The 23,009-nt window shown below is 42.2% G+C and overlaps 1 protein-coding gene across 1 annotated transcript in view; it reads right to left on the bottom strand.

Annotated features, from left to right (window-relative positions):
• Positions 1 to 20,476, bottom strand: part of LOC146808855 (phospholipase A2 inhibitor and Ly6/PLAUR domain-containing protein-like) — a 270,834-nt gene extending 250,358 nt beyond the window's left edge. The window contains exon 1 of the mRNA XM_085615676.1: positions 20,299 to 20,476. Within this exon, the coding sequence (XP_085471802.1) occupies positions 20,299 to 20,440 (142 nt within the window). The 5' untranslated portion in view covers positions 20,441 to 20,476. The remainder of the gene's footprint in view (positions 1 to 20,298) is intronic.
• Positions 20,477 to 23,009: the final 2,533 nt, after the last annotated feature.

Genomic DNA, 23,009 nt, shown 5'->3' with positions numbered 1-23,009 from the left:
CTCTCTGTCTCTGACAGCTTCAGCTTGAGCTCGCATCTGTATCCATGAACTTTGTCCTACTCCCTGTGCAGCTAACGGTGCCTGCCTCGGCTAGTTTTCGCCTGTCTGCCAAGAAGTTGTATTTCACCTTCGAATTATCTATTTTACTCTTCAGCCGATGCATTCCTGTCCAGTGATTTAGGTAAACATTTCCTTTAGCTCACAAGCAAAGGACTCAGCCTTTCCGTCCTCCTGCAAGTGATTCATAGCCCTGTTGCCATGGAAAGTTTTCTGCCCCTCGCATCTCATATAGACACTTAGACGCTTGTACACGCACACAGTCAGTATAGAATAGATTCTGTCCGAGAGTCTCTTCCTTGTGGATAACATAGTTCTTTAAACATAGGATGTTAGATATGATTTGGGATTAGGATGACTTGACCCCAGACTTCTCGTCTCCACATGTAGAGCTAAATGTCAAGTCCCCTTCACCCCCTAGTTGCACGTCAATTACACGTCATGCTGCCGCGCGCGCATCTATGCCAAGTATTATCTTATAGATCCACCTATGTCTGATAATTCTAACCAATCATGTTTCTTTTATTCCTTATTACGCCTAGTTTCGATTATGTCACTGTCACGTCATTTTTCTTATCAAATGTTACGCCTTCTACATTCGTTTCATTGTAATGTACTTATTATAAAAATACATGTCTGTTAATAAATTATTGTACTTCACTTCCTGAACCTTCGTGGTGACGGAACCTGAGGGCCGCGACTCGAGTCGGCCATTTTGAATGGAATAAAGCCCATTAGAAACCTCTTATACCACGGATTCTGCCTCTCGTTATTTTGAGCTATTTTACTTTAATTTAAGATTCCGCATGAAATTCAGTCCGGTAATATTTATTTTATTTACCACATAATGGCGCCCGAACAGGGACACTTTCTCATCTCACGCGCCGGCGGTGCGTTGCAGGCCCGGTCTCCTGCCACAGCTGGACGGACCATAAACGCGTACCAGCAGGATTTCCTGTAAGCTCCCTCCGGTCAAGCGGGGGCGACTGAGGCTGCGATCAACCCAGACGAGGCGGTGAGAAGTGCGAAGTATCCCGACCAGAGCCTAGCTGAGAGAGCAAGATCCGAGGTATACAGAGGCCCACCAGGTTTTCCGAAATTCCGACGTCCAGAGGGTCCGATGTCCGCAGTTATCGAGTCCTGTCCATTCTCTGAGGCCTTCCGTTTCAAGGAGCTACTCGGTGAGTACCATCGCCGGGGAGGCGTGTTGACGCGCACATAGGTTGTGCCGGTCAAGACGGATTTGGGTACACAAATCCGGTCTGCACTGTTTAGCAGTGTATATGTACTGTTTAGCAGTATATCAAGTATTCCGAAGTATTCAGTTATTGTCAAGAATTCAGCGTGGTGATTAGTTAGGCAGACTGTCATCATTGTCGATCATTGTTATAATGTTTAATGTTTAATGTTTAAAGTATTCAGAAAATGTCTTGCATATTGTGGTATGAATGACTGTTCATTGTTCACTGTTCATTATTGTGTTTCTCGTATTAAGCAAGTTCAAGAGTAAGTATCAGGTCAGTTGTCAATATGCCGCTCTTCTCGAAGTTAAGACAGATTACTACCAGAAAAGGGGTGCTTGAAGAAGCAGTTCCTATTCCTCCTAGAGACACTCCAGGACATTTCATGTACCATAAACATGGCTTAGATGCCATATTGTTTCTTGATCTATGGGCAGATTATACCAAAGGATTACCGGAAAGTCAAAGGTGGCCCATAGCGGGAACCTGGGATGCAGAGTGCATCATGAAAGTGGAGGAAGAGTTATGGAAAAGAAAGGTCAGACAGTCACAGAAAGACGCTGTTGAGTTATGGCGTAAAGAATCTCATAGACGAACAGAAAAAGCACGTAGACAAGAAGAGAGGAGTAAAGAAAGTTCAAATAAAGTTCAAGAAAATCTATTAATTGAGGAAGGTATCCGAGTGAAATCAGAACAAGTAAATAGACAAAGAAATGCTCTTATGAATGGTATGTATCCCCTTCTAGCCGAAGGACTACCTAAGGCTGTTACGGAGGTGCCAAAAGACTTGCCACCCCCATTATTTCCAATTAAGGTACATCCAAAGGGGCATCCCAGAACCGCAGAAGATGTTTTTCTTTCCTCATATCTAGACGATGCAGCCCCCGAGTATGCTAACGCCACACCACATAGAACGTCTGGCGGAGGGGTTCAACGTCAGGATCAGGTATCTGTCCCCGTGCAACAGCAAGTCCCGACGCAAGCTTCGGCAAGCACATCTGTTTCCGCATCTGTCTCCGCAGTCGACTCTACAGGGGTATCGACGCCCATAGTTGCTGTATCACGTTCGACGAACCCTTTCACACCCGACGCCCCAGATGGGGCCACGGGAGGTGCTAGCAGTATTTTTACACCACCTAGAATAAATAAACTTGTTTTTCAAGAGTCAGCACATTCACGTACACCTAAGTTCGTAAATGAACGTACGCTTAAGGAACTTCTTGTAAATTGTAGATATGACCCGGTGGTTGGTAAAGAGGACGAAATGGTCCTGGCATCATTACGTATCAGACGAGCCGCAGAGTATTTAGCAAGGTTACCAGGGATGGCTACGCATCTAGATAACATATATCATTTTGTTCAAACAGGACGAGATCCAGGATGTATTAACAGAGCTATGGAATTCCAGAAAGTAGAGATACAAGGGGAACTGTTACGTTTCCTCATAAACTGTGTGATCAGAAATCAAGATCGTCCGGGGGTAGACCGGAATGCAATGCTTATTCTTACAAGATGGAGTCAGAATATATCAGAAGGGAGACACGATAAGCAAAATTGTATAATAGCCATGTGCCGAAAAATACGTAAAGAAATAGAGCGTATTCATGAAGAGAGATTGGGAACAGACGAGTTTGGGCAAGATGAAGTGTCCGAATCAGGGGACTCTGCAAGACAGTCAGAGACCATAGCCTATGTAGGCAGAGGAAGATCTTGTGAAAATACTAGATGTTTTTCTGATCCAATACACTCTGTATGTCCAAATAATAGCAGAACGTATCCGACGCCTGTAATAAATCTGAAATCTCCTGAACATTCGTTTCAAGCCGCAGATAAAATACTACGAGAACGAAGGGGTTATCACCTCCTCGATTCCATGGATGAGCAAGAATTAGCCAGATCAGCCGTTCACTGGATTGTTAGTCCTGAAAAATACGGTGATGAGACCGTAGCACACACGTTTCTCAACCTCAGTACAGATGAACAACGTTTAGCTGGAATCTATATGATTCAGCAACTCCTCATATTATATAAGAGCCAACATGCTGACCCTGGTCCTTTACCTGATATATTAACGGAACTACTTACGTACAGATGGAGAGGTTCTAGTAACAAGCTAATTAAAGAGATATTAGTGTCACGTAAGCAGTACGTCCTTTTTGTAAATCCAGATTCTCTCTCCCTGCCCCCCAGAGAAAGAGCACCGTACTACATGGATAGACAAAATCCTTTACGAGAAGTGCACCCAATAAAAGGCGAAGACAATGAGTTTCACCGTGTATTTGTTTACACACCCATATCAAAAATGGAATTATTAGAAATGAAGAAAGTAGTACCTAGTCATGACAAAGACCCAGCGGGTTTCCACCGAGAAATTAAAGACATGTTACTGATGGGAGAGTACACCTTTCCTGATATTATGACGATTTTAAAAGTGCTTTTACCTGCTGGCATATATGAAAAACTGAAAGAAAAAGAGTGGGAAGTGGGAGACCAAAAGATAGACTGGACAGCATTAGCAGAGGAAGAAAGGGGCCGAGCCGCAGGTTCAGGGCTCGGAGATAAAGTTAAACTATTACCAGGTTTACTAGTACAGGTACTGCCACGTTTATTAACTACAAAAAAAGAAGATTGGGGTGCAATCACAGCCTGTAAACAAAAGCAAGATGAAGACACAAGCGATTATTATGCTCGATTTGAAAAATGTTTTGGTATAAATAGTGGTATAAAAGCAAGTAGTGACTCATATCCACATTTATTTGTGACAAAATTAGTGGAAAATGCATTGCCTCCAGTGAAGAATAGAATATTGAAATTCGAGAGTACCTGGCAAAGTAACACTCCGTCGCAAATGCTACAAATGTTACAGTATCATCACAATAGAATTAGGGATGAACAAGAACACGAGCATAGACGCATGAAGGATACAAAAATGAAAATGCTAGTTTCTCAGACAGTACCAGCAGATGGTCACAAAAAGGGTGTGACACATTCTGGTGATTCTGCAGTTCCTGTAAAAGGAACCTGCAATTACTGTAAACAACTAGGCCATTATGTACATGATTGTCAAGTCCTGAAACGAAATATAGCTACAGGTATTGCAAAAGAGAGACCACGATTAGTTAGACAAGATCAGAATGAAAAAGGAGCTATGCAGCATGGACAGTCCGTGCCAGTTCAGCAACAGTCTATGCCAGCCTCACAGCAACCCATACAGTTTGTGCCAGCTGCACCACCGTTGCCTGCTACTGCCACACAAACCACAACACAACAAATGTATCAGACTGCACAGTATGAATACCCTGAGTATCAGCGTTACACATGAACCAGCCTAGAGAGGGAAGTTGACTTACCGCTTATCGAGATTCCGGTAGATCAAGAAGGACCTTATGTACATAGTGAATTATTAGGTCAAGATAGAAAATTCTTACTCGATACAGGGGCAAGTCGAACAACCATAAAACGTAGTGAAGTTCCAGGGGCACCCCTCTCAGGCTCTCAAAATGTTTCCCTTGGTTTTTCAGGAAAACCTATTGTTAATGAAGTATCACAGCCTCTACCACTTACGATAGGACCTTTGACACGAATTACAGATTTATTGCTTACTAAATCATGGCCAGAAAATCTGTTAGGAATTAAGACTCTGAAAGCACTAGGAGCCATAATATGTTGTTCTCCGGAAGGAGTAAGGTTGTTTTTGCGTGATTTTAAAGGTCACTATGTGTCTAGAGACATGGATCCCCGACTACAGATTTTACCAGCACATCTATGGGCACAAGGCCCTACGGATGTTGGCTGCATGAACATTACACCCTATCGAGTTACATTGAAAGCAGGAGTGGTACTACCACGAATGCGACAATACAAGTTACCGCATGATGCTGTAGTGGCTTTGTTGAAAATCATTGATGAACTAATTGCCCAGGGAGTAGTTGTAGAAACAGACTCCAATGTATGTAATTCACCGATAATTCCGATTCTTAAACGAACTGATCCTACTGCTCCGCCAGTATACCGATTGGTTATTGATTTGCGTGAACTAAACAAGTGTATTGTACCACAATTCCCTGTGGTCCCTGATATATCATCATTGTTGACAGCAATTGATTCCGAAGCAACATTCTTTACTGTAATCGATCTCAAGAATGCCTTTTTCAGCGTCCCAATAGATCCGGAAAGCCAATACTTGTTCGGATTCAGTTTAAATGGGCGCAGCTTTAAATTCTCACGCGCTCCCCAAGGATTTACAGAAAGCCCCAGCATCTACAGCCAAGCACTGAAACGAGAACTTGACAGTATACACATGCCAGTCAATACTGCACTGCTTCAATATGTCGATGATCTGCTGATCACCGCGAGAAGCGAGCCAGAATGTGAAAAAGCTTCTCTGACAGTTTTACATTTCCTAGCCGACAAGGGGCACAAGGTGTCCCCTTCTAAGCTGCAATTCTGTGTTCAGCGAGTTATTTATCTTGGTCACTCGCTGTCCAAGGAGGGAAGGCAGCTTACACCAGATCGTATCCAGTTAATTGCTAACATGTCAATACCCCAGACACAGAAGGAGGTGCGGGCTTTCATAGGCCTCACTTCATATTGTAGGCAGTGGATCCCTCAGTACGCATTTCTAGCAAAACCACTCATTCAGTTAACCACACAGGAGGCAGCCACATCGACTGTTCTCCCTTGGACTCAGGAACATACACAAGCTTTTGAAAGCCTAAAGGAAGCTTTATGTCAAGCACCTGTTTTAGCAACACCATGTTATAGCAAACCTTTTACACTCTTTGTTACAGAACGCGAAGGTACTGCCTTGTCAGTACTCACTCAGGATCAAGCAGGATCACGCAAGCCATGTGCTTATTTTTCCAGTACATTAGATCCCGTAGCTCAGGCTTTGCCTGCATGCCTGAAATCAGTGGCAGCGACAGCTTTAGCAATCAGACAAAGCGATGCCATAGTATTAGGACACCCATTGACAGTTCAAGTACCACATGCAGTAGAGGTTCTTGTGAACCGAACACAAACGCAACACTTGACCATAGCAAGACTTACCGGTTATGAACTGACATTGTTTCAACCACACATAGAGATCCGACGGTGTAATACATTGAATCCTGCTACACTATTACCTGTAATTGGAACAGACCCACTAGCTCATGATTGTGTTGAAATCATTGAAATAAAGACGAAACCTAGACAAGACTTGACAGACGTTCCATTGTTAGATCCAGACCTGACGTTGTATGTAGACGGATCATGCATGAGAGCAAGTACAGGAGATTTAGTGGCCGCGTATGCAGTCACAACAGACACTGAAGTTATTGAGACACATTGTATAGATATTCTGTCAGCCCAAGCAGCAGAACTTATTGCTCTAACGCAAGCCTGTATTCAAGCCACAAATAAGAAAGTTAATGTATACACTGACTCACGTTATGCATTCGGAGTTGTACACGACTTCGGTGTGCTGTGGCGAGAGAGAGGTTATCTAACGTCCCATGGTGCCCACATTCAGCACGGACCCCTCATTCATGCCTTGTTAGACGCAATACATCTACCCACTGCTATATCGATTATGAAATGTAAAGCACACACGAAGGTTACTGATACCATTTCTCAAGGCAATGATTTAGCTGACAGAACAGCTAAACAGACTGCTCAGAATCGCACATTAGACATGACAAAGCCAATAGTTCAGACACCAACACAGTGTATGACAATTAAGGATCCCACACTTGACGTAATTGACATACAGACACATGCCACAGCAGAAGAAATAAAGAAATGGACTGAACTAGGAGGGATCCAGACAGATCAAGGATGGATGACGAAGGAGAAATCTGTATGGTTTCTCCCCGATTCCATGGTTCAAGCCATTATAGCTACAGTTCACAGTCCAGCACATTTAGGAGAGAAGGCTATGCTAGACAGCATTCAGCACATTTGGTTCAACAAACATTTACGAGCAGCAGCTAAACAAAAAGTTCGTACCTGTATGATATGTTGTCAGTTTAATCCAGGAAAGAGTGTTCCCGTAGAGCAGGGTGGATTTCAGCCTCCTGACCATCCTTTTGAAGTCCTCCAGATGGATTATATTCAGATGGAACGTTGTCGAGGATTCAAATATGTCCTCGTAGTTGTCTGCGCTCTCTCCCGTTGGACAGAGGCGTATCCCGTATCAGATTACACTGCCTCGACTACTGCCAAGCAGCTAGTTCGAGAATTCTTCCCACGGTACGGTTTACCACGTGTTGTATATTCAGATAACGGTCAGCCTTTTTCATCCGAATTAATGAAACATGTCTCACTCCTGTTGGGATATCAGTGGAAATTCCACTGTGTCCGACACCCCGAAGCAGCAGGTCTCGTAGAAAGACATAACCAGACACTGAAAATCAGACTGTCCAAAATATGTAGAGAGAAAGGTGTCGACTGGATAGTAGCATTACCAGTTGCACTCTTTTACATGAGAATGGTAGCACACTCTAGAACAGGGCTATCCCCGTATGAGGTGATCTTTGGTAGACCGCCGAATATGTGGGGGACGCCTATACCACGTAAAATAACTGATGTAGACTGTAATATGCTGACAGATTACCTGGCTTCCTTGATGTCTGCACTACAATCTTCTCGTTCACAGGTAGCTGCAGCCTTTCCCGACAACACTGAGGCGAAACCCCATGACGTTGTTCCGGGTAATCTTGTCTTTGTGAGAAATTTCGACAGGAAGAGTCAATTGGAGCCCCGGTGGAAAGCACCCAAGTTGGTCCTGTTGACCACAAGAACAGCCGTGAAGATCGAGGGACGAAAAGGGTGGATTCATTCCAGTCACGTAAAAAAATTTCATGGACTTCCTCCTGACACAGACAGTACTGCCCGTGTGTCTTCCCCCATAGACTCAAAGCTACCTTTGGCTGAGGCCAGTAGCACCGAACTCTATAAACAGAAACTCAGGTCCAGATCTAAACTGTCGGACGATTTGATTGTTTAAGTCCTCTCCAAGGTGAAGCGGTTGAATCTGTCCCGACATGTACCCCTTAGGTCTGAATCATGTAGAGTCCAGAATCATAATGAAACGACATGCTTATTGTAAATTACTGCGTAACCACTGTATTGTGACATTATTAATTTTGTTTTTATTGAGTTTTTTAATAGTTACTGCAAGTATATTGTTGCATATGTATTATCCTGTTTCTAAACGTGTTTTCAATATAACTGATGAACATTCTTTTAGTGACCTACCGCCACATGAATTATCCTATAGACTTGCGCTGCGCAATAACACATTCATTAGTATGTTACATCATTCCCATCAGACTAGTAATGCGACCAATTGTTGGGTGTGTGGCCGACTCCCTCCCTATCAGAATAACAAAGGAGTTCTGCCTTTCTTTCCACATCCGTTCACACACAATGGCTCCTGTGGAGCATGGTTTAGTTTATTAAATTCCATAGACCCAGACACAGCAGTTTATCAACAACATTGGATATGGGGAAATCTGAATCTAGTTTTATTCAAAGTCTGTCACCCTAATAAGGAGGGTCACCTCAGTAGAACAGGAACTGATCTAGAAAATGAAGTGTATAAATTAGGTAATTTTACACCTAATCTTATGATTTTGAATGTCAAATCCGAAGTTGAACTAATTCTGCCCACTATGTCAGTATTTCCAGTTAAGGGTGAATTATGTGTTAGAAAAGTTGGTTCCAAACACATGGGCCATAGCCAATGCGTTACTACAGTAGAATATAGTGATCAAGGTAAATCTTCATTTAGAGCTTCTCGCCATTCCTACTTCATATGTGGTCAGACTGCATATATGCGTCTGCCTCTAGATTGGGATGGTACCTGTTACATAGCATTCCTTTTGCCACCTGTTTTCCTAGCTCCCCCTGATTATTATCGAAATGTTCATTTAGTACACAATAGAGAGCAAAGAGATCTCCCAGTTGTCGATTATACTGAGACATCATGGGACAAGTATGTAGATTTCAATAAAGGTATCTTTCCCTATATAGGTACTATATCAAATAGTAAGCTGATACGCAGACTCACCAAGACTCTTGAAGCTGTAGTAAACGAGACTATGGCCGCCCTAGGCAATCTGACAGAGGAACAATCAGTGATGAGAATTGTTGTTCTCCAGAATCGTCTTGTCCTTGACGTCATCCTGGCCGATAGGGGCGGAGCTTGCAGGGTCATCGGATCCAGCTGCTGCATATTCATACCAGAAAATTCGCCATCTGTATATAAAGCTATAACACGCCTTCATAAGATTGTAAGCCAGATACACGAGAATCCAGGCACTTGGACGTGGTCCGGGTGGTTTAGGAGTGTGATATCAGCCTGGGGATGGAGAGTTCTATCCTTCCTAGGTATTGGCCTTCTTATGCTCTTCAGTTGTTGTCTATGCCTACAATGTGGACCAGCGATTTGTGGTCTGTGTGCCACATCGTGTATCCCACATCAAGGTTTTCGCTCAAGATCCCGGAAGAAGAAAGAAGAAGAAATGATGCTCCATGAGCAAATCAATGGAATGATGAAGATTGATGTCTCGTGAAGGGCAAGAAGGGGACAAGGAGGGAATGTGGAAATGTGGATTTTCCTGATCAGTTATGTCCCCTATCTTGGACCCCAACGGTTCTATGTGCATGTTACAAGTACATGTATGTTCCCTCCAGTTCCAGTTTCTAAGACGCAAACATATGTGTGTCTACCGTCAACATGTTCTCTGTCAGATCCGCCATCAATGGGCTGGATATTCGATTCCTAAGTATAAAAGGCCACCGACTTTATATGGCTAAGTTACTTCATCTTTACAGTTCAGGCGAGTAGGCCCGATTCTGTCCTCAAAGCCTTTCCCTGCTCTCTGTCTCTGACAGCTTCAGCTTGAGCTCGCATCTGTATCCATGAACTTTGTCCTACTCCCTGTGCAGCTAACGGTGCCTGCCTCGGCTAGTTTTCGCCTGTCTGCCAAGAAGTTGTATTTCACCTTCGAATTATCTATTTTACTCTTCAGCCGATGCATTCCTGTCCAGTGATTTAGGTAAACATTTCCTTTAGCTCACAAGCAAAGGACTCAGCCTTTCCGTCCTCCTGCAAGTGATTCATAGCCCTGTTGCCATGGAAAGTTTTCTGCCCCTCGCATCTCATATAGACACTTAGACGCTTGTACACGCACACAGTCAGTATAGAATAGATTCTGTCCGAGAGTCTCTTCCTTGTGGATAACATAGTTCTTTAAACATAGGATGTTAGATATGATTTGGGATTAGGATGACTTGACCCCAGACTTCTCGTCTCCACATGTAGAGCTAAATGTCAAGTCCCCTTCACCCCCTAGTTGCACGTCAATTACACGTCATGCTGCCGCGCGCGCATCTATGCCAAGTATTATCTTATAGATCCACCTATGTCTGATAATTCTAACCAATCATGTTTCTTTTATTCCTTATTACGCCTAGTTTCGATTATGTCACTGTCACGTCATTTTTCTTATCAAATGTTACGCCTTCTACATTCGTTTCATTGTAATGTACTTATTATAAAAATACATGTCTGTTAATAAATTATTGTACTTCACTTCCTGAACCTTCGTGGTGACGGAACCTGAGGGCCGCGACTCGAGTCGGCCATTTTGAATGGAATAAAGCCCATTAGAAACCTCTTATACCACGGATTCTGCCTCTCGTTATTTTGAGCTATTTTACTTTAATTTAAGATTCCGCATGAAATTCAGTCCGGTAATATTTATTTTATTTACCACAAGGTCATGCTAATCACAGGGGGACCCCAACGCATAGTGTTCCCTAGTGTATGTAGGTGTTTTCTTTGAGGACTTCTGTTGCTTCTTTTTTCTGCATTTTATTTTTTCTTTCTGTGCGTTTTTTCTTCTTTCTTCACATGTCCTATCTCTGCAGGCAGAGTTAGAAATTAGCATTTAAAAAACCTTTGAAATTCACTGAAAAAACCATAGGTTTTAGGGGCGTTATTGTTAGCTGGACTTTTCACTCGTACAAAACCATTGAAATTCCCCCATTATAGTGAGTTCAGCTAACTATAACTTGCGCGTCCGCAATGCACTGCTGATGACGTCACATATTACATCACTCATGACATGGTCAGTGACATCACTCATGACATCACTGATGACATCTCAAATGACATCACTGATGACATCACTGATGACATCATCCTTGTGATAAAGTGGCAGACCTCCTCTCCCTCTAATATAACCGTTGATACACACATTCAAAAATAGAAACTAAAATTTTCAAAACAATGGACATAGCAATACCAGTTACAACAACCTATTCAGTAATTCTAAGATCCACATCCACATCCACTCATTCATCAACAGCCCTATACAGTCACTCATACATGTACTCACTCATCATATGTACTCATACACATATACATCCTGCTACACAACGCCACTCTTCCATAGAGCTACTCACACACATAGTCACTCATGCTAATAAAGAATCAAACATCCATTTACTTGCATATACAGTTATACACACACCACCACACTTACTTCTACATAAACTTATACATACTTAGTCTTTTAAACAATCACTTATAGAAACACATACTTATTCATACAGGAACTCTTCCAATTACTCACTCTCACATATACTCACTTATATACACCAATAGTCACATATACTAGTTTAAAACATATGTAGTTACTCATAAAGACACTATTGAGACAGTCATTCACTCACTAACACACCCATGCACACACTCATCCACCCATTCAGTCCTGCACACATGCTGTCTTCAACACATACAAACAGTGAGTCACTCATTCATACACCTGTGGAGAAGTGTGGCTCACTGGTTAGAGCAGGCAGACCCTGAAGCAGAGGTCAGACCCGGGACCAGGGTTCAATTCCCGACGCGGCAGGGTCTTGAGCTCAAATGTCCATGGACTCGATAATTCTCGCTTCGGTGCCTGACCTAATCATGGGTTCACACTCTGCAACTCTGGGCATTAAGCTTGCTTAATCTCCACAACGGCCCCCGCGGCGGGATGCCTGGCTTTCACCTTGGGGATCCCCTGTAGGGGCTATCTCACAGGGAAAAGCCAGGACGGGTTCCCAAGGCAAGCGCGGAGATACCCCTTCGGGGGTCGATTCAGGCGCTATATAAGAAACATAATAATAATAATAATAATACACCTATGCACTACGTAATACACCCCACCGAACCATACAGACACTCATACTGATACTCAAAAAAACAACAAATAACCTATAAATACTCTCATGTAGCTACTCACCAACCCATGCAGCCACTTATACACAAAGTGAGAGACTGATACAGATATTTACATATTTAAACATTACTCACTAAGCCATGTATTCACTAAGATACACTTAATCAGTCAGTTATACATTCAATTTTTCAAAAGCAAATCATCCATTTAGACACTTATATACCCATTTATTCTTCCATCGACCTTGAGATATACATATATAAAACATCTGTAATTTTCAGAAAAACACACATTCACTGGATGATGTCATCAGTGATGTCATCAGTGATGTCATTTGAGATGTCATCAGTGATGTCATGAGTGATGTCACTGACCATGTCATGAGTGATGTAATATGTGACGTCATCAGCAATGCATTGCAGGCGAGCGAGTTATAGTTAGCTGAACTAACTATAATGGGGGAATTTCAATGGTTTTGTACGAGTGAAAAGTCCAGCTAACTATAACGCCCCTGAAACCTATGGTTTTTTCAGTGAATACAGAGATATATATATATATAATGTTATTATTTATGTGCGTTTAACTTTTGTTAATTAAGTTTAATTGTTATATTTGTTAAAATATATATTACATCAATTTTCTTTAATTGTATGATTTTATATATTTAATATTTTTTATTTTATTTTATATACATAAAAATCGATATTTTGTACAACTATAATTTGACATCAATATTTTTTGGGGGATATTTTTGTACTTACCTGTTTAAGTAAAGGAAGTCGATATTTCTGCATTCTATATTTTTACCTCAATATTATTTCATCTACATTTTTGAAGTTGATATTCTGTAAGTGAACCGAGCTAGGTATCTACAATGTGGAAAAAAGTTTCTCCCTCACCAAGGCATGTAAAACACTGTTTATAAAGTCCCTGCTTACTGTTACGTAGCTCCCCACACCTGGGCTACCTAGGGGGGCCATGGGGTGCCTAAAATGTGAAAATAGGATAGATTATCTCTTTTAAAGTGCCCATACCACCTACGTTGAACTTGCATACAATTTATTTTTAAACACAAGCCAAACTGCCTTTAAAATGACAGCAGGAAAAGGAACAAATGATGGACGGAATCCTGAACAATGCAAACATTCACTCCCAGTCACAAAGATCTGGGTTTAATCATTAATTCTTTTGCTCACCATGCCACCCCAGTTTGGACTCCGCTATATGCAAATCAGTTTTAACCCTGTTCCTCTTGGGATCTCTGTACTGGGATGAGTGTTCAACATTCTGTCCATCAATTGTTGTTTTTTCATTTCTCACCCGAGTGGGACTGGTATGCCCAAATGTGGGTACTGTGCCCTCCATACCACTGGAGTCAAGCTAGCCTTGCTTAGGAAAGGTGAAACCCCAAAACCAGTCCCTGGATGCTTGTTTTCCAGCCCAGGGAGGACCTGGCCTGGCAGTGCGGGCTGGACTGTTCTCATGGGGAACAGGGTCAAGACTTGCATATGGTTGGGTTTAAATTGAAATGGCATGGGGAACAAAAAACAATGTATTTAGGCCCTGATCTCTGTACTGGGGTAAGTGATTGACATTGTTCAGCATACTGTCCATCAATTGTTCTTTTCGTATTTTTCATCCCGAGTGGGACGGGCATGCCCAAACATGATTCCAATGCTCTCCATGCCACTGGAGTCAAGCTGAACTTGTTTGATGAGGGATGAAACCCTGCAACCAGTCCCAGGATATGTGTTTACAGTCTAAGGAAGACATGGCCTAGCATTTCTGGCTGTACTCTTCTCGTGGAGAGCAGGGACAATACTGATTTGCATATAACTGGGTTTAACCTGGAATTATTTCTTAATTAGATTTATAGAGTGCATAATTAATGATACTGATGAAACAGCCAGGTTTTAATTGATTTCCGGAAGCATACTTCCTTTTCCAGAAATCTAGATTCACGTGAATCTGTTGATGACATATTTTGGTGCCCCTAGGAAGAATGAATTTCTGTAGTCCAAACGTGATATGGCCAGGGAATGGACTACTGTTTTTCTAAGATGTACAGAAATATGCTCCAAAACATTGTGGCGAATTCTGGGTAATCCAAAACATGTACCTGCCAATTTTTTGACTTGGATCTCCATTGTTAGATTCTTATTGAGTCAGAAGCCAAGATTCTTGTTAGCTACATTAGGATTTGGTGAGCTACCCAGGCAGTTAGGCCAGCTGATCAGAGGCCTGGGAACCACATTATTTCTGTGGACCATCAGCTCTGTTTTGTTCCCCTTCAGCATCAGACAGCTGTTTGTGAGCTATTCCACAGCTCTTTCCATGCAGGATGCTAAGTTGTCAGAGTCACCATTGGATCTGGGATCTAGGGAGACCACCAGCTGGGTGTCATCTGCATATGAAATCATGGAAACATCACAATCCGTGCTAGTGGTCCAATGTAAACATTAAACAGCGTGGAACTGAGAGAGGTTCCCTGAGGCACCCCGCAAATCAATGATATTGTCTTAGAAAAAAGGTTGGCTTCCATAACTTGAAAAGTTCTGCCCTCCAGGAGGGATGACAGTCACTCCAGGGCTTTGTCAAATGCTGCACTGAGGTCAAGAAGTAGTATAGCGGCTAACTATGAATGGCATGTGGAGTAAAACAATTATGGATTTAGGCCCAGATCTCTGCACTGGGGTGAATGTTTGGCATTGTTTAACATTCTGTCCATCAATTGTTCTTTTTGCATTTAAAATTAAATCAGGCACTGAGCAGTGCACACATGCATATGAAGGAAATTTGCTGGACCTCAAAACCTTAGTGCCCTATTATACATCAGGGACTTATAGGTAGTTTGAACCCCTTAGCCCTATTATATACTAGGGACTTATAGGGTCTATCAAGACCAATTGTGGGGATTTACTTTTAAAGACATTCATTTAAAGGACAGCAGGTATCAAGCAGTGCACACATGCAAATGCAGGAAATCTGCTGGGCCCCTACACCTCCATGACACATTATATACTAGGGACTTATAGGTAGATTTCCCCCGGCCCTGTTATCTACTAGGGACTTATAGGGCCTGTCATTGCCAATTATGAGTGTACCCTATTATATGTACCTTCTTCAATATAGTAGTGACCATGGGCGTCATTAGCAGAGGCCAGGGTACAGTCAGAGTCAGCTACCACCAGTATTTTTCAGCAAAAAATGGGGGTGAACTGGGAAAAACAATGACTTTCTAGTTGTTGGTGTGTGAGTGAGTGTAAGGATGTATGAGTGGGTAAGTAAGTGTCTGTATTTCTGTATGACATGATGTGTAATTAGCTGTATTGGTGAGTGACTGGGTTCATGAGTATCTGTATGAGTGAGTTAGTAGATATGTGAGTGTCTGTATGAGTGAGTGGGTGAGTGAGTTGGTCTATGGATGAGTGATTGGTTGTGTAAGTACTGGTATGGGTCTGTGAATGTGTAGGTGAGAAGTTATGTGGCAGTGGGAGTGGATGTATCAGAGGTTCTATTGGGTATGAGTGGGTGTCTGAGTAGTTATGTTGATGATATTATCATATATGTCATTTGAGATTTCATCAGTGGTGTCACGAGTGATTTAATTAGTGAGGTCATAAGCAGTGTACTGAATTTCTATGGTTTTGTTTGATTGCAATCTGAGCCTAACTATAACGTGCATTTAACCTTTTTTTCAACAAAATTTTAAATTATATTTCCTATCTACTCCGTCCCTATAATCTTTGAGGTTTTAAAAATCTATTCCCTAGCTATATTGTCCATGTAACCTTTGTATTCTAATTGAATACGTTGTTTTTAAATTCTATTTTCTACCTATAACTTCCCTGTAATCTTTGGGTTTTTAAGTGAAGTTCTAAGGTTGTTCTAATGTTTTTTTGTTGTACTTCCCTACTATAAGCTGTAACCCTTTACAGTGAGTGTGTGACTGAGTGTCTCAGTGGGTATGAGAGTGTATGCATGAGTATCTCAATGTGTGAGTTTCTGAGTGGACCTGGATGTGACTGCATATGTGTCTCACTGGGTGTGTGAATATCTGAGTGGGTGCATGAGTGTATAAATGAGTGTGTGAGTGGGTCTGTGAGTGGGTGTGAGAGTGTCTGAGTAGATTTGAGAGTGCCTCCACGTGTGAGCCAGTATGTGAGTGAGTGCATGAGTGTCTAAGTTGGTGCTTGAGTGTCTGACTGGGCATGTGAGTAGGAGTGTGGTTGTCTGAGTAGATCTGTGAGTGGCTACATGACTCTCTCAGTGGGTCTGTGAATCGAGACAGACGCTACGCTACCATGTAGGACGATCTAAGCTCTGAAACTTTTCAGAAAAGAACCATGGAGGATGTCTGTGATTGACTGACCATCTACCATGAGAATGTAGCAATCCAATATATAATTAGGATTGCAACAGTGCACTTTAACTTAAGATAGAATCAGATTTTATCGAATCCAGAAAGGGATCCAGTACTCTTTGAATTACAGTACAGACCGCAAGTAAATGTGCTTTTTGCCCTGAAGAAGTCCGAGAGGACGAAACGCGTTGGCTACGGTCTTTTTATCGTGTTGAAAAAAAGAAGTTATGAATAAAGAGATTGATGGAAACAACACTGCTGAATTGGCATTACTTTGAGGAAATGTGTTATACCTAAAGAATATTAACTAATATTAAGAGTGCTGGACCATTGTATATGGTCTGTAAGTGATGTATGAGTGTCTAAGTGGGTCTGTTTATGTCTCAGTGGGTCATTGAATGGGTGCATACATCTGAGTGGGTCTGTGAGTGGGTGTGTGAGTGGGTGTGTGAGGGGGTGTATGAGTGTCTTATTGACTCTGTGAGTGGGTGTGAGTGTCTCAGTTGGTCTGTCAGTGAGTACATATGTCTATGAGTAGTTCTGTGAGTGAGTTTTTGAGTCTGTGAGTGGGTGTGTTATTCTCTGAGTGGGTCTGTGAGGAGGTGTGTGATTGACTGTTGTGGCAAGAATAAAAAATAAAAAAGCACAGGCTCCTTGACTTGTTTAGGAAAAAGACCCCAGATGGGCCACATCTCAAGGGCATCTCCATTTATTTCAAAATTAAAGGAGAGGGTGCATGGGGTCCCCCTTCACAGTCATTTCTATCCCTGGTGACTACCACTTCCCTGGGGCTTATGTTTATGTGAATTTGGTGTTGGAAGCAGACCCCCAGGGCCCTGGAGACCCTGACATCCCTCTGGCTTTTGTTTTTAAAATTGGGAGTGGGCCATGTGGGTCCACTGGGTACCAGGGACCACCTTCTACCTAGGGCCAAATCCATGTATTAAAGTGGAAAGGGGACAAGTGGCCCCCCTCCCTGTCCAAATATGGCCATGGGGACTCCATGCCCCGGGGTGCATCCATAACAGAGGAGAGCCATGTGGCTCCATCCCCAGTTTGATTTCAGCCCTGGTCAACCCCTCCCCAGGGGCCTTGCCATAAACAAAAAGGGGAAGGTTCGACATGGCCTACCTTCCTGGCCTATTTTAGCTCCTGGGACCCCATCCTCAGGACACCCACTTTAAATAAACACATTTTCAGCAGAGGAGGGAGGCCACACAGCCCCCATCACTGGTCTGCCGTCAGCTGCTGTCGGCCCAGGAGCACCATCTCCCAGGGTCCAGCCTTCATTGGATACCAGAAAGAGTCTGCATTTTAACCCTCCCTGGGCCGATTTTGTCCCCAGGGACCTATCCCCCAGGGCTTAGTCATGTCTCCTGGGTGCCCCAAGGTATAATGGGACTGTGGGGGGAAACTTAAGGCCCTTCCGTTCCCACCACACTCTCCGCCTCCGGCAGGAACCAGCATTACTGTATCAAGCATGAAACTGCATTAATTGGTTGCTACCTACTTGTGGAAGCAATTGTTTTCCATCAGTTTCCCTGCATGCATATTTGCTGTTTGACAGCTTCCACTTTCAGAAAGTGGAGTTATGTTTGCCTTTCTCTGGTGGGAGCGGTCAGGTACCACCAAGCAAGAGCAAACATCTACCTTCTGAGGGTGGGTACCTCGAGAGGTAGCAGGAGCTGGCCCTTGGGGGTGGCAGTCCACAGGGCCATCCATGGCTCCATGAGCAAGAGCCACCTGGCCCCCTTCCATTGTAGTATTAAGACTAGGGATGTGTTTTTCCCCTGGGCCTGTGGGCCATAATGGACCCCATTCATTAATTTATTTCAGCCCCAGGTAGGTGGTGGTCCCCGGGGCTGCAATGGGCTGCAGAGGGCCCAGCGGGTGCCCAATATTATTTAACCGTAATTTCCCTGTGGAATTGGCGGTCCCCAGTGTGTGGGCAGGCACAGCGGGCCTACCTACATATGTATTTTCATGTTCCCAAGGGAGGTAGCTGTCACTGTCACAGGGGATGGGTGGGGGGGAAAACAGGCCTCCCTAAAATGTATTTGAACTGATTTGCCCCTTTCACCCCTTACATATTTTTATAGTATGCCTCTGCAACATGGATCACCCTGGGGGCATTAATAAAAGCAAGCATGGGAGACAGTGTTTGTTTCATTTTTTTTTATTTTACCATGGAGTTGTGACTCCATTGCGGATTTGCTGCAAATATTTAAATAAAAGGACTAAGGGTCAGGGTATTGGTATTTTGCCACCTTCTCTTTCTTTTTAGCATTTTTTGTGAGACTCTGCAGAAGCTGAGTCCCAAGTTGGCTGCCAAAATTACCTGATTGAAATATTGGTAGCCTGTCAGATCTCAGCACAAGTTGATGGTTCAGACATCCTTCATATCCCTATATATACAAATTTGAATTTCCTTTAATATTGCCAAAAATAGATTTTCACCAGTCCACAAAAACGTCACTTTCTGGACCAACTCCCACCTTTCTGTCAAATTTAGGGTATTTCCATTCAGCCTGTAGTAGTGTCTAAAATCCCTACATAAAGTTGCATGGGGAAAACACATTTTGGGACCCGCCTTTTTCTCGTCCCCATGTAATGAATTACCCTGAAACTTTTAAGACAGCAGCTGAAGTGAGCAACATATTTTTCAAAATTTTGCAAGGATTCAGCAAGTGACAGCAAAAAAACATAAATAGTCTTCCTATGGAAACTAGGTCCTAACTATAACTACCTACTGATGAATATGTGCATGGATATGTATATAAGTATTTTATATATTATATCAATATACCTCCTGGATTTATGGTAATTATTCTTGTGACATTTCTTTCTGTATTTATTCATATTTATTTTGGGTTTTGTGGAAAAATTAAGCTTAAATTAGTATATTTCCAGATTTATTCAACCGGTAAATGTTCACTTGAGCTTGAATGCCTACTAGGTTTCAATGCTGTAAACACCCACAGAAGATAGATCAATGTACTTATAAGAAAGTATGCAAATATCAGTACCAACCATGGGCGTAACTACTTCTGTTGAAGTCTGTTTACTAAACGTCCTTTCTTTTTTAGTCCCCTCACCTATCAATCCACACAGCCAATGGCTTGGCAGTCATGGCATACAGTATTTAGAATTACTCAAAAAGAAACCCAATTTCCGTTTTTATCCACATTTAAAAATAAATATAAACAAGAAAATAAATGTTTTCTGTCTGTATTTATATGTAAAAATCAGTAAAAAAGAAAACAGGGAGCCTTAATTATATAAACATTGAACAAAAAGCATGGAAAAGGCAGATCTCTCAATTCAATGGCGCTAAGGTTAACAACATTATAAAATGGAAAGTCCATGTAGATTGCTTAGTATTGCTTAGATATTTGAAAGTTATGGAGACCTGACTCACCTGTAGTTATGAAAGCCAAAAGGACACAGGAGCTGATGACAAAGGTACTCATGGCAATGAAGAAGATGGATCTGAAATGCAGACCGCAGGACCTGAACTGTTTCTGCCTTCCTGACAAGGGGTGCAGATTAATACGCAGCATGAGGTCGAATTTAAATAAATACTGTGTGGGAATTGTTTTCTCAAGGGCATCATGCCCATCTGTTATTCATCCTGTTTGACAAGGAAGTTCTTTTTAATAGTGTGCCTTGGGCCAATGAATCAACAGTACATGTTTGAGCTCTGTACATAGCCTTACTGAATAACAATTATTCTGTAAAGAAGGTGGTGTAGTCTTATATTTTGCATGGTTGTACAAAAAAAAACACCTTTGAGTGGGTCATATCTGCCTCAGCAGACTACCATTGTTTTCACTGATTTTTTATCTTCTTTAGTTGCACCCTCTTGTTCACTTTTATTGTTTCTTTCACTCTCTTTTTCTCCTCTATTGATCTTCTCTTCTCTCACTGTTCCTCATCCTCCGCATATTTTAAAAATGTATTCCATGAACACGGCTTCTCTGCCTCCTGTGTTTTCTCTTTTTACATTTCTGCTGATTTGTCCTGCTTCACTTTGTCACTCATCATCATTTTAACTTTTTCTTTACTTTTTCATGCACATTAATCACTCAATGTCTTATTTATTTTCCTGCCGTATATATATATATATATATATATATATATATACATATATATATATATGTATATATATATATATATATATATATATATATATATATATATTACCTACTGGCGTTCGCCAGTAGGTAGTTATAGTTAGGACCACGTTTCCATAGGAAATCCGCAACATTCTATTTTGAATAACTTTGGCGCCGGTTGACGAATCCTCGCGAATTTTTCAAAATAGGTGGGGCGCTACGCTCCGCTCCTACCCTGAAAGTCTCGGGGGGATTCGTCAAGCGGGGGCTGAGATAAAAGGGGGGTCCCAAAACGCGTTTTTCCCATGCATTTTTCCATAGGACCTTTAGACACAGCTACAGCCCGAACGGCTGAACAGAATTACTTGAAATTTGGCAGAGAGGTAGTCCTCAGGTCAAGGAAGTGCCTTTTGTAGGTTTGGTGTAAATCTGTTCAGTAGATTCTGAGAAAATAGCCTTTAAATCAATATATATATCTGAGCCAGCTTACGGTGCACTTACGGTACGCTTACCGTACGCGTACGGTGGCGTGCGCGAGCGCGATTCTGATTGGCCCTTAGATCTTAGTAAACATTCGAATCGGTCGAAACCAGGAAGCGGCGGCCGCCATTTTCTCTCTCGCACTCTGAGGGGGGAGCTGATAAACAAATGCCAAAAACATATAAAGGGGCTGTTTAGACAGCGCCCATGCACATAACCATGTTAGTTGAGTCTTCAAAGATCCCCCAAGGCAAAAAACGGTAATTTTTTATTTTTCGAAAATTTCGCCGATTACGCTTACCGTACGCTTACCGTACGCGTACGGTAAAAAATTATTTTAAAAAAACACTCTCTCCACCCCGTGTGCAAATGGTGGCCGAAGGCCCCCATTTGTGCATGGCATATAAGAGCACAGCATTTCCCCAAAAAATTTCAACAGATTACCTATCACAAGGAAGCGCATAATATGTCCTCCATGTGCGCACGGTGCGCGAAGCGCATCGTGCGTACATGGCCCATCTAGCGTAACGTGGGCACTGATAAAAAACCAATGAAATTCCCCCGTTATAGTTAGTGCAGGAAACTATAACTCACGCGACCGCAATCTTCTGCTGATGACATATGTGTCTTTATGAAAAAAAAATATTTGTAATATATGTATAGCTAAAAATTTATGGAAGAAGACATGGGCAAAATAAGTGTCTAAATACAGTATTAGCATCAGCAGAGGATTGCGGTCGCGTGAGTTATAGTTTCCTGCACTAACTATAACGGGGGAATTTCATTGTTTTTTTATCAGTAAAATTTCCGCTAACTATAACATGTGTGAAACCTATGGTTTTTTCAGTGAATATATATATACATACATACATACATACTGTTAGTGTATGGGATAAGAGTGAATGGGCATTTAAACCAATGAGACTATGTACATGAGAGTACTGTATTGCGATGATTTTGCACAAGATAGGACCAAAGCTGAAATTAAATGCATGTATTTGTCCATCTCTGTATGTTAAAGTATATATTTATCTATTTTTTCACATTTATGGGTATTTATTTATTTATGTATTTATTTACATACATGCATCACTCGCAAATTAATGATTTTTAGGATGTCACAGCATTTTAAAGTATTTTTACCACATGTATTGATGCGAATTTCAAAAGGCCCTTTTTTGGAGAGTCTGAGCTCAAAGTGTTTCTTTTTTGTTAATTAACATGTGACACTAAGGTGGGGGTGCATAATTCATTTAACAAAGTATGGCGGGCTGCGTTCCGTGTGTGATCAAGGGCACTTGTTGCTCGAAATGCGTCATCAGAAGAGTGAGGAGGAATAAAGAAAACTTGCCATTATATCCCTGGGTGTCCATTACTCTCTTTTCACCGAGAGGAGGTTCTGAGAGTGCTGTGGGTCGTGATTCAAAATACAGAAGTAGGTTGCTTCCGGCAACGGACCCCCTCCCCTCAAGCAGGCAGCCACCTTCAACCGAACAAGGACGAGAATCCGGGAGGAATTTTGGCAGCGGCCCCC

This window comes from Triturus cristatus, chromosome 7 (genome assembly GCF_964204655.1).
Source record: "Triturus cristatus chromosome 7, aTriCri1.1, whole genome shotgun sequence".
NCBI classification, from domain to species: Eukaryota; Metazoa; Chordata; class Amphibia; order Caudata; family Salamandridae; genus Triturus; species Triturus cristatus.
The sequence above is the reverse complement of the archived record's forward strand: the minus strand, read 5'-3'. Positions and strand labels throughout refer to the sequence as shown.